The sequence below is a fragment of the Felis catus genome, chromosome D1 (genome assembly GCF_018350175.1).
Source record: "Felis catus isolate Fca126 chromosome D1, F.catus_Fca126_mat1.0, whole genome shotgun sequence".
Lineage (NCBI taxonomy): Eukaryota > Metazoa > Chordata > Mammalia > Carnivora > Felidae > Felis > Felis catus.
The window spans coordinates 113243024-113255279 of NC_058377.1; the positions used below are offsets into that span (position 1 = coordinate 113243024).

The following is a 12256-nucleotide window of genomic DNA, read 5'->3' on the forward strand; positions in this document are numbered from 1 at the left end:
AGATGTGGGTAAAAGTAGCAATTAGCCCTGCTATAGATCCATTTAAAATATCCTAGGTTGACATCTACAAGAATGACAATAGAGTATATAACTTCAAAGCCAATAGAAGGAAAAGCAGAACGAGCAATGACCATCAATCCGACCAAAGGAGCAAAATAAGCATGAAAAGTGTAGTAAAGGGAACATTAAAAATTTAGTACAAATGGAAAGCACAAAATACATTGCTCAACCCAATCTATTAGAACTCAACCCAAATCTATTAGAAATTACATTAAGTATATGGGGCGCCTGGGTGGCGCAGTCGGTGAAGCGTCCGACTTCAGCCAGGTCACGATCTTGCGGTTCGTGGGTTCGAGCCCCGCGTCGGGCTCTGGGCTGATGGCTCGGAGCCTGGAGCCTGTTTCCGATTCTGTGTCTCCCTCTCTCTCTGCCCCTCCCCCGTTCATGCTCTGTCTCTCTCTGTCCCCAAAATAAATAAAAAACGTTGAAAAAAAAATTAAAAGAAATTACATTAAGTATAAATGTGCTAAATGATTTAAAAAAAAAACCCACGAACTCTCAGCCAAAGGGGTGCCTGGGTAGCTCAGTCTGTTGAGCGTCCAACTTCTGACTTCGGCTGGGGTCATCATCACACGGTTCATGAGTTTGAGCCCCACATAGGGCTCTGCACCGACAGTGTGGAGCCTGCTTGGGATTCTCTCCACCCCCCCCCCCACTTGTGCTCTCTCTCCTTCTCAAAATAATAAATAAAACAAAAATAAAAAAAACCCCTCAGCTATTAAGTTTACCAAAGGCATCCAAAATGTGTATGTAGGATTAAAAAGAAAAGAATTTAAACACCTGACACCAAAATTAGAAAAAATCACAAGAAAACTGCAGATCAATATCTTTTATGAATACAGATACATTCTTAACAAAATTTAACCCACTAAATATGGCAACATACAAAAGAGATTATGAACCGTGACCAAGTGGGAAATGCAAGGTTGGTTCAACACGCCAAAAGTGATTAATATATCACACCGTATTAATAGCGTGAGGGATAAAAACCATGTGACCATCTCAAAAGGTGCGGAATGGACGTTTGAGAAAATCCAACACCCATTCATGATAAGAGCTCTGAACATGCTAGCAATAGAAGGAAAAACCCTCAAGATGGTAAAGAGCATCTATGGAAAACCTCCAGCTAACATCACACTTCATAGTGAACAACTGAATGCTGTACTTGATCGATTTCATCAGGCTACTTCTAGTCAACATTTTACTGGAAGTTCAAATCAGTGTAAAGAGACAAAAAGAGGAATTAAAGGCGTACAGATTGGAAGGAAGTAAAACTGTCTTTATTCACATGGCATGATCCTATATGTAGGAAATCCCAAGGAACCAACAACAATAACAATAACCTTGACTAAAGTTAATAACAACAAAATCACAGTTTATAAGTTTGATATAAAAAGTTAATGGTATTTTTATATACTAGTAATACACGATTCAAAAATGAAATGAAGGAAGCAATTCCATTGACAATAGCACCAAAAATAATAAAATATTCAGAGGTAAGTTTAACAAAAGATGTGTAAGAATTGTACACCCAAAATGACATCACTGGAAGAAACCAGAGTAGATCAAATGAGTGGAAGGATATACCATGCTCATGAATTAGGAGACACTATATTAAGATGATCGTTTTTACCAAATGGATCCACAGATTCGACAATCCCTATCAAAATGCCAGTGGGCTGGCTTTCTTTCTTTTTCTTTTTCTTTCTTTCTTTCTTTCTTTCTTTCTTTCTTTCTTTCTTTCTTTCTCTCTCTCTCTCTCTCTCTCTTTCTTTCTCTCTCTCTCTTTCTTTCTTTCTTTCTTTCTTTCTTTCTTTCTTTCTTTCTTTCTTTCTTTCTTTCTTTCTCTTTCTTTCTTCCTCTCTCTCTCTTTCTCTCTTTCTTTCTCTCTCTCTCTTTTTCTTTCTTTCTTTCTTTCTTTCTTTCTTTCTTTCTTTCTTTCTTTCATTAATGTGGTAGAAACTGACAAGCTGATTCTAAAATTTGTAGAAAAATTCGTAGAGCTTAGAATGGGCAAAACAATTTGAGGGAGAAGAAGAAAAAACTTGGAGGAATTACACTATCTGGGTTCAAAACATACTGCAAAGCTACAATAACCAAGACAGTGGGATGTGGATTTAAGGACAGGCATATGGATCAAGAGAACAGAATTGAGAATCCAGAAATAAGCCCACATGTTTATGCTCAATTGATTTCTGACAATATAATTTCTGTCTGACAACACAGTAGGAAAAATAGTCTTTTCAATAAAAGAGGCTGAGGTAATTGGATTTCTATAAGGAAAAAAAAAGAAATAAAAAAAGGAACTTAACTTAGACTTGACCTCACACCACCCCCCAAAATTAACTGAAAATAAATTATAGACCTGAATGTAACAGTTAAACCCATACAACTTCGAGAAGAAAACAGAAGAAAATGTTCATGGCCTTGGGTACACCACCAAAATCATGAGCTCTGCAAGAAACATACATTGGACTTCATTAAAATTTACAACTTTTGTTTTTAAAAGAAATGATTAGAAAAGCCGCAGAGGGGAGAAAATATTTGTAAGTCATATATCTCATAGAGTACTTGTATCTGGAACATATAAACCACTCTTACAACTCAATAACAGAATAAACTGCTTAGTTAGAAAACAGGCAGGAGAGTTGAATAAACATTTCACCAAACACGACTATGAATGTCCAACAGGCCCATGAAAGGTTGCTCGACGTCATTAGTGATTAGGGAAATGCAAATCAAACCCGCAATGGGATACGATTACATACTCACCAGGTTGGCTAAAATAAAAAAGACCAACCCTACGGTGTATTTGTAAGGATACAGGGAAAGTGCAACCTCTGGACATTACTCGTGGGAAATCAAAATGGTCCAGACCCCTTTGGGAAACAGGTTAGAAGTTTGTTAGAAAGGTGAAAAGAGTCTTACCATAAAAGCCATCAGTTCCGCTCTTACGAACCTAACTAAGAGAAAGGACAACGTGTGTCCATACAAAGACTTACAGATAACGGTTCACGGCAGCATTACCTATAATACCCCCAAACTGGAAACTATTCACATGTCCATCAACTGGCAAAAGGATAAACAAAATGCGGTCTAGCCATACAACGGAATACTAGTGAGCATTAACAAGGAAAGAAATAGACGGCACGACACAGAGGAATCTCAGGAACGTTACGTTATGCAAAAAAAGCCACACTCAGAACACCACAAGTTGGATGGCTCCGTTTGTATGAGACACTTACAAAAGGCACATTTCTAGCCGTATAGAAACTTAAGGATACGAAGACCAAAAGCTGATCAGTTTTTGACTATGGTTGGGGTGGGAAACAGCAATGATTGCAAATGGAATTGGGGGAATTGGGGAGATGTTGAAAATGTTCTCAAGCTTAATTTTTTGTTCTTTAGAGGAAATCTTTTTTGTTTTAATATGAAATTTATTGTCAAATTGGTTTCCATACAATACCCAGTGCTCATCCCAACAGATGCCCTCCTCAATGCCCATCACCCACGCACCCCCCACCCCCCATCAACCCTCAGTTTATTCTCAGTTTTTAAGAGTCTCTTATGGTTTGCCTCCCTCCCTCTCTAACTTTTTTCCCCCTCCCTCATGGTCTTCTGTTAAGTTTCCCAGGATCCACATAAGAGTGAAAACATATGGTATCTGTCTTTCTCGGCCTGACTTATTTCACTTAGCATAATACCCTCCAGTTCCATCCACGTTGCTGCAAATGGCCAGATTTCATTCTTTCTCGTTGCCACGTAGTATTCCATTGTGTATATAAACCACAGTTTCTTTATTCATTCAGCAGTTGGTGGACATTTAGGCTCTTTCCATAATTTGGCTATTGTTGAAAGTGCCGCTATAAACATTGGGGTATGAGTGCCCCTATGCATCGGCACTCCTGTATCCCGTGGGTAAATTCCTAGCAGTGCTATTGCCGGGTCATAGGGTGGATCTATTTTTAATTTTTTGAGGAACCTCCACACTGCTTTCCAGGGCGGCTGCACCAGTTTGCATTCCCACCAACAGTGCAATATGGCCAGCTAATCTTTGACAAAGCAGGAAAGAATATCCAATGGAAAAAAGTCTCTTTAACAAATGTGCTGGGAGAACTGGACAGCAACACTCAGAAGGATGAAACTAGACCACTTTCTTACACCATTCACAAAAACAAACTCAAAATGGATAAAGGACCTGAATGTGAGACAGGAAACCATCAAAACCCTAGAGGAGAAAGCAGGAAAAAAATCCTCTCTGACCTCAGCCGCAGCAATTTCTTACTCGACACCTCTCCAAAGGCAAGGGAATTAAAAGCAAAAATGAACTATTGGGACCTCATGAAGATAAAAAGCTTCTGCACTGCAAAGGAGACAATCAACACAACTAAAAGGCAAATTTTAGGAATGGGAAAAGGTATTTGCAAATGACATATCAGACAAAGGGCTAGTATCCAAAATCTATAAAGAACTCGCCAAACTCCACACCCGAAAAACAAATAATCCGGTGAAGAAATGGGCAGAAAACATGAATAGACACTTCTCTAAAGAAGACATCCGGATGGCCAACAGGCACATGAGAAGATGCTCAACGTCGCTCCTCATCAGGGAAATACAAATCAAAACCACACTCAGATATCACCTCACATCGGTCAGAGTGGCTAAAATGAACAAATCAGGAGACTCTAGATGCTGGCGAGGATGTGGAGGAAATCTTTTTAAAAAAAATTTTTGTTATTATTTTTGAGAAAGAGAGAGAGAAGGGGGGAAGGGCAGAGAGAGAGGAGACAGAGGATCAAAGCAGGCTTCACACTGAGAGCAGAGAGCCGGATGTGGGGCTCGAACCCATGAACCATGAGATCATGGCCTGAGCCCAAGTTGGATGCTTAACCGACTGAGCCACGCACGTGTTCCTCAAGCTTAGTTTTGACAATGGCTGCACATCGAACAAGAAGTTTACTAAAATTTGTTGTGCATTTACACTGCATCAATTTTATGGTATGCAAATTACACCTCAATTAAAGCTCCAAAAAAAGATGTGCAAATAAAAGTAAGTTTGTATAGCAATGATAATACACTTCAAGGGAAAGCAAAACACTACTTGATATAAAGAGGATGCTATGTGAGTATAAAACACTGAATCCAACAGTGACTATATAAAAAGTTGGATATATGCATCTAATCATAAGATCTAAAAACATATAAAGCAAAAGCTGACAGAAATGTAAGGAACACTAAATTCTCCACAACAGTTGGAATTTTGTTGTATTTCTCAGGAGTGATGGATTGGGTAGATAACAATATTCCAGTGAGAATATAGATTTCAAGAAAACGATTAGCCGGCTTGTCCTAATGGACATAAATATAAAACTGCACCCGACAACGTCAGGAGACACATGGCATTCAAGTACAGAAGGTCCAGTTACAAGAATGGGCGACTTATTGTACCACAAAACACGTGTCACGGTATTTCAAAGGACTGATGTCACCCAATCACTTTCTCTGACAAGTGAGATTAGAAAGCTCCCACAATTCTACCAATGACAAAGGTCAGGCTGTAAATAGCTGCTGGGGCAGATAAGGGGTCATGATGGAGATCAGAAAAACATAAGGGAATGAACATTAAATTTAAATGCTATATATCAAAATTGGTTGATGCACTTTAAGTGGTATTCAGAGGAAAATGTATAACCTTAAATTCACATCTTAGAAATCTAGAAAGCCTGAAAATTAGGAACTATCCACCTAAGAAGAGAATGAGCCATGTTAAGGCCATGTAAATAGGAGGAAGCAAATGAAACGAAATGGAAACCTACAATAGTAAGGATCAACAAGGTCAAAACTTTTTTATTTTTTTCACTAATATTAATGAATTTATTATCGACAAACAGTTGGCAAGCTCAACCAATGGGAAAAAACGTGAAGGCAAAATAAACGATATTGGCAATTAAGAAAGGTTCCTAGTTACTGAGGATACAGGCATTAGAATGATAATGCCAGGGGGCACCTGGGGGGGCTCAGTCGGTCAAGCTTCCAACTCTTGATTTCAGCTCAGGTCATGATCTCACGGTTCATGAGTCTGAGCCCCGTGTCGGGCTCTGCGCCGACAGAGTGGAGCCTCCTTGGGATTCTCTCTCTCCCTCTCTTTGCTCCTCCCCCACTCACACACTCTCTCTCTCAAAATAAATAAGTAAAAAGTAAAAAAATAAAACGATAATGCCAGTAAGTTGGAAAACTGAGAAGAAATGTACACATTTCTAGAACGTACAACTCAGCAAAACTGACACAAGAAGAGATGGAAAACCTGTGTCCTACAACCGTTGAGGCCATTAACTTAGAACGTGAAGTCTTCCCGCAAAGAAAGCACCAGGCCTAGCTGGCTTTACCTTTAAACGTCACTAAACATTCAAGGGAGAAAAAAAAAATCCCAATTCTAAGTAAAATATTCTAGAATACAGGAAAAGAGGGAACACCTCTCGGCCCACTCAGCGAGGCTCACGTAAATTTCATACCAGAACCTGCCGAAGACAGCACAGAAAAAGGACAGTTAGGTTGTGTGTGTATCTCGCACATAAATGCCAACGCACAACTCCTGAAGCAAATACTAGCCAGCGGGTTTCAGCAGTGCCTGGAAATGATGCACAATGTGAGGTGGGGTGGGTGAAGCCGGAGACCAAAGGGACGGCCGGATGATCACCTAGTGGGAGAGGACAAACACCCAGAGGCTGCGGGGAGGCCGTGGTGAGCAGCAGGGCAGGGCATCAAGGCGGCTCCTGAGGGTGAGCGGGGAGGGGGTTGCTGGGAGGACGGGGCCTCAGGCCAGCTGGCGGCTGGGGGGATTAGGCCAGAGCAAGGGAGCCGAATCTGGTGCAGACTTCAAGGCCTGGGTAGCTGGGCTTATCTGATCCGAGGGGAGGGGGCCAGGGCAGCTGTGGCGGGGGCTTTCGTGTCCAGGAGAAAGGTATGCCTGGCCAGGGCCTGGGACGGGAGCCTGCGGAAGGAGGGTCAGGTGTTGGGGGGCCCCTTCCCACCCACACCCTCTGAACCGGGGCCTGCAAACCCAGGCCTTCCAGGCTTTAAGCCGTGGACGTTTCCGGCAGAAACAGAGAAGAAAGAAATACTCCCGGCCCCAGCCCACCATGTTCCTCGTATCAGCAAAAGCAGCACGAACTGAACTTGCAAAATAAACAGGGCTCAACATAAACGGTGCAGCGGGTCCTGAGGACCGAGCTAAGAATACACACGGGGAGGAAGGTTGGAGCAGTCTTCCCCAGGGGAGTCTTCCCCAGGGAGCCAAGGGCACGCCTGTCCTCTGAGCAGCCCTGGAAGAGCCGGGAGCCGGGGGCCGGGCAGGGGCCGTGTTCTCAGGACTCCTGTTCCGGGGCCTGTCTGAATCTGTGCCACTCCCCTGGGCGGCTCGGCCTCCGGCCCTTACTGCTTGCCCCCCGCTCCCCAGCCCCCGCCTGCCCCCCGCTTGGCCCTCCACGCTTATACCCGGCCTCTCCTCCAACAGACCCCTCATATTTCCGTGTTTCTGAAGCACTTTCTGGCTCCCTCTGTCTCTGCACCTCAGCTCCCCGACCCCTCTGTGGCCTCCGCTGGGACCGGTTCTTCCCCTAGCCAGCTGTGTGACCCTGGGCAAGCGCTCCACCTCTCCGGGCCTCAGTTTCCCCACCTGTAAGAAAGGATTGGCTTGGCCACATACAAGTCCTTTCCGGAATACAGGCAGCACGGAGGAGCACGGGGTGGCTTTTTAAACAGAAGCGTTCGAAGAGCGGTTCACACCGTTTGCTTTCACTACTGAAGGGAGGCCGGGGTGGGGGGCAGGTTCCCGGCCATCTGGAGGGGGAGGCCCATGGGGGCACAGGCCATGGGGTGGGAATGCTCGGCAGCCAGGGGCGGGAACAGACGGGTGGGGGGCTCTGAGCTGGGGGAAGCCTCCACTGCCACGCACGAGCCGTGACGAGGGCTCGGGCAGTGAGTACATGGGCCCTTCTGTCCCATGTGGCCCCCTGGCCTGGACATAAGGAAAGGGGGCTCTTGGCAGGGAAATTGAGGCCCCCCCCCGCCCCGGACAAGCTGAGCTAGCTTTCCCTGCAAGTGGACACCCCAGACCCCTGGTCTTTGGAACCGATCCGTTCCCGAGAATGGGGGCCAGCAGCCGTGCAGCCCAGATGCCCCTCTCCCCCTCCTCCTCCAGCCTCTGGCCTGCAGCTCCGAGAGCCCGCCTGGGACGGGGCACCCGGACCGCTGAGGCCCGAGGGCCGGCCCGGTGGCGGTGGGGTTAGGGAAGGCCCAGGGATTTCCTGCCCCCGGCTTCCTGCAGTCAGCAGGATTGCTCGGGGGGGTTGTTTATAGTCCCGATGGGCCCAGTGATAACTGTGATAATGTGGGGCCCGGGACGTGCCACTCTGCCCTCTGGACCTGGCGAGGCCCTTTCCCAGGGCCTGTCCCCCGAGGGGGCATGGGCCGACGGTGGGGGAGGGCCGGGGCAGGCCGAGGAGTGGCCTCTGCCCAGGGCAGCCCATCTCCAGCAGCGCCTTGAGGGATGACAGTGGGGCTGAGGCTGGGCGGGGAGCACGGCCTGCCCGGGACCGTGGCGACCCTGAGCAGATGAGGCCACCTCTCAGCCCGAGCCGGTCCCCACAGCAGGAGGGGGTGGAGACCGCCCAGAACCGGCCTCCCGAATCGCCGCCCGTGTGGACGTCCGGGTCTTACCGCCCAGCCACGGCCCCTCTCCCGGGTGCCGAGGCCGCTGGGGGCGTTGTTCCCAAACCTTGTCGCCAGGGATCAGGGACTCCGGAAAACGTTTCTTTGTTGTTCAGATCTGAAGAAACGCGGGCACATAGCTCTGTTTCCCCAAGGCCAGCGCTGGCCCCACCTCGGCCAACCAAGGTTCTGCGTCCTGGTCCTCAGGCCCCGCAGGCTGCTAGATGCCATTGCTCCAGCCTGGGGAGGGGGCGCTGCTCCCCGAGACCCTGTCTCCTACCCACTGTCGCCCCCAGAGGACACCAGGCTCAGTCTGAGTTTAAAGGGGTGGCCTGTCCTGAGACCTGGCGGGCAGAGCTGTGAGAAAGGCCGAGAACAGCAGGGCAGAGGGTCAAGGAGAGGCGAGCACATCTGGAAGCTGGCGGAACAGGGGCCACTCCCGGGGCCGTCGGGGGCAGGAAGGCTCACGCACCCACGGGCCGCCATAATTCCTGTCGGCTGTGGGGGCCGGGGTTCCAGGGCTGGGTGCGGAGGTTGGGGAGAGGGGCCTGGGTCTATTCCTTGCTCGAGCTCTGCTTCCTTGGGCGTCTAGAAGCCCCCACACAGATGCCTGGCCTGCTGCACTGAGTGTGGCCACCAGCTGCTTCTAGAAGGGCATGGCAGCCCCGAGCCCCTGGCCCCACGCACAAAGAGAGAGTGCCAAGGATACACCTTGTTCACTGCAGCGGCGAAGCCCAGGGTCCCTGGGCCTCTGGTACCTCCCAACTGGTCCCATCCCACCAGGCAGGGCTGTCTGCCACCGGGTGAGAGCAGGCCAGGTACCCCCCGCCTCGGGCCTGCACTGGCCAGAGGGCCAGGCCCCACGGCAGGGTCAAATGTGTCAGCTGGCCAGGCCCGGAGTGAGGGTCCCTGTGGCACCTGGACGGTGCTCCCCCCCGGCCCCCGCCTGGTCCCACACTGTGTCACGGCCCAGCTGCCAGCCCGGGCCGGGGGCAGATGGAGCAGGTGGGGAGGTGGTGACGCTGCGGACCGGCGCCCGGGTGGGAACACGGAGCTGCACCCCTGCCCGCCCACTCAGCTGCGGCGGGCTGAAAGCGGGCCAGAGCCCGGCGTTGCCGGGGAAACCGAGCGGCAGACACAGGCCCTGCCCAGCAGAAATTCCTCTATTTTTAGCCTCCCAGCTACTTTCAGATAAAGCCCGTGTAGACGGACGAGCTGTCGGGCAAGATAACAGCCCGCTCCAGACCACAGAGATTTCACAGGGTGGGCCTGAGCCTGAGAAAGGCCCTCCCACTCCCCAGAGCCTCCCTCGGCCCCCAGGGCACCCCGGGAAGAGGCCCCCCGGGCTGAGAGGCCCACAAGGCTGCTGGGGGAGTGGGGGCATCCAGGGGGGCCGAGCGCCCTGTGCCTGGGGCAGAGGGAGCATGGGTTTTGCAGCACAGAATTGGAATCCCGGGCCCGGGGTCCCACCTGGCCGCCCAGCACGGCCTTGGCCGGCCCCCGGCCCCCATCTCCGTCAGAACCCTACAGCCGCGGGTCCTCGAGCACGCGGCCCTCCCTCCCTGCCCATGCACGATGATGCACCTGCGAGCCACGGTCAGCACCTCTGATGTTCCCCCAGACGGCACTGCCCGCCCCCCGCGCGCACCGGGAGGGGCCCGTGGGCACCGGCTGCCGCTGGTCAGTAAAGAAGCCCCTTGCCAGAGGTCTACAAACCAGGCGCCAGGGGACCGACGCCCAGCTTCATCCACGGGGGTGGATGTGAGCCAGATCTCGGGGAGCTCCTGGGGCCGTGCGAACCGCACTGAGCACAGGAGGAGGGGGCAGGGAGGCCCGCAGCCCCCTAGCACCCCCGGAATCCCGCACGGCAGCTCAGGACGGATGTGGGAGAGCGAACGGCCACCGCGGCTGCCAGCCCCCGGGACAGTGACCGGCAGAGCCGGTGGGGGGCCGGGCCCCTCGCGCCTACCTTGTCTTCTACCCGGTTGAGGCGGGCCCCAATGGTGTTGCTGCCCCGGTCCTTGCTCTTTTCTGTGGGGTAGAGCACCAGAATCAGGGACGCGTGTTGGCACCGGGGCAGGGCCTCAGAGAGCAGGGTGACGGGGGTGGGGGGCTCACCTGGGAGGATGTCTCTGCAAGCTCTTCCCTGCTGGGAGCTCCAGGCGTGGGCTGGGCAGGGAGCCCCGTGGCCCACTGCCTCTTCAGGTCTGTGACCACCCAGGCACCCCCACAACTCAGTCATTCTTGCACTATTTCAAACGTTTTTTTTTTTTATTACTCTTACATTTGTTTTGGTTTTGGTGATCTGTCATCAGTGACGGGACTCGCTGACAGCCCAGATGACGGTTTGCACTTCTGAGCAACAAAGTTTTTTTAATTAAGGCGTGCACGTTGGTTTTGCAGCCATATACCGTCGCACACGGTAGACTACAATACGATGTAAACGTAACTTTGACGCGCACTGCGAAACCCTAAAATCCTTCGGCTCACTTTATTGCGATATTTGCTTTATGGCGGTGGTCTGGGAACGAACGTGGACCTTCTGTGCCCCCTGTCCCCCGCCCCAGGCTGCACTAGCCCTGCCCAGGCCGAGCTGCCCTGCCTTCTGGCCCCTGTGTGAGCCACGGCTCCCGCTTGAACTTGGGCTAGGCCGATCCCAAGGAACTTCCTAGTGTGACCGTAGCCCCGCTCCAGAGGACACGAGGAGTCAGAGCTGGAGAATGGCATCCCCCTCACTGCTGCTGATGGGCCCTCGGGCTCTGGGCTGGCTACTCACCCCCCCAGCCCCCTTTCCCAGGTCTCCTCCTTCATAGGATACGGGTCACGTTTCTACCTCTAGATCTTTGGTGGCCCAGAAGGCCTGCTGTTTAAAGGGACCCACGTGGTTCCTTGCACTAACTGAAACTTTCTTCGTAGGGCGCGTAATTCCAGGGCACTTGGCTCAGGGTTGGGTCCACCTGGTCCCCTCTGGCGTGTTGAACGTCCTGTACCTCTGAGGCCCTGGTGGCCCATTCTGGTGGGGAGAGGCAGGTGAGGGTGCTGGCCACCCTAGGTTGACGTGGGAACCCACCTGAGACAGAGATGAAAAGGGACGGCTTCCCGATGGACTGGTCCAGCCTGGGAGGGAGACAGACGGGGACGAGCTCGTGCTGGGCCTGGGCACCGCGCATTCACTCAGCCCACTGGGGGGTGGACAGGCAAGGGGCCCAGCAGCGCGACAAGCCACCCACCCCTTTCGGGGGCACCCACAAAGCTGCCGGGGGCTTTCCAGGCCCCAGAGGCTGTACTACTATGGGCAGGGGGCTCAGAGGTGGGGAGCAGTGGCTGGAAAGCCCCTTAGACGTACCCCCTGGGCAGCGCAGGGCCTCAGGACTGCCCAGTGTCCTGTCATTGTCTCGTAAGCGGCCCAGGCCAGGTGCCTCAGCCACACTCAGAGAGAACGTCCCGCGAGTGAGCCCTTCCAGAGCGAGGCCAGGTTGCCGAGATG

At 51.1% G+C, this 12256-nt stretch overlaps 1 protein-coding gene across 10 annotated transcripts in view; it reads right to left on the reverse strand.

The window, feature by feature from the left end:
- The window catches only part of KCNQ1 (potassium voltage-gated channel subfamily Q member 1), a 321222-nt gene that overhangs the window by 61744 nt on the left and 247222 nt on the right, over positions 1-12256 (reverse strand). For 6 of the 10 annotated variants that reach the window (XM_023240184.2, XM_011287088.4, XM_045039717.1 and 3 more), the window contains 2 exons: positions 11840-11886; positions 10739-10800 (listed from right to left, as the gene is read on the reverse strand). In XM_023240184.2, the coding sequence (XP_023095952.2) occupies positions 10739-10800; positions 11840-11886 (109 nt within the window). Of the gene's footprint in view, positions 1-2490; positions 2515-10738; positions 10801-10896; positions 11125-11839; positions 11887-12256 lie in introns of those variants that run through there. The other 4 variants (XM_045039711.1, XM_045039715.1, XM_045039714.1 and 1 more) reach the window with 4 other exon arrangements.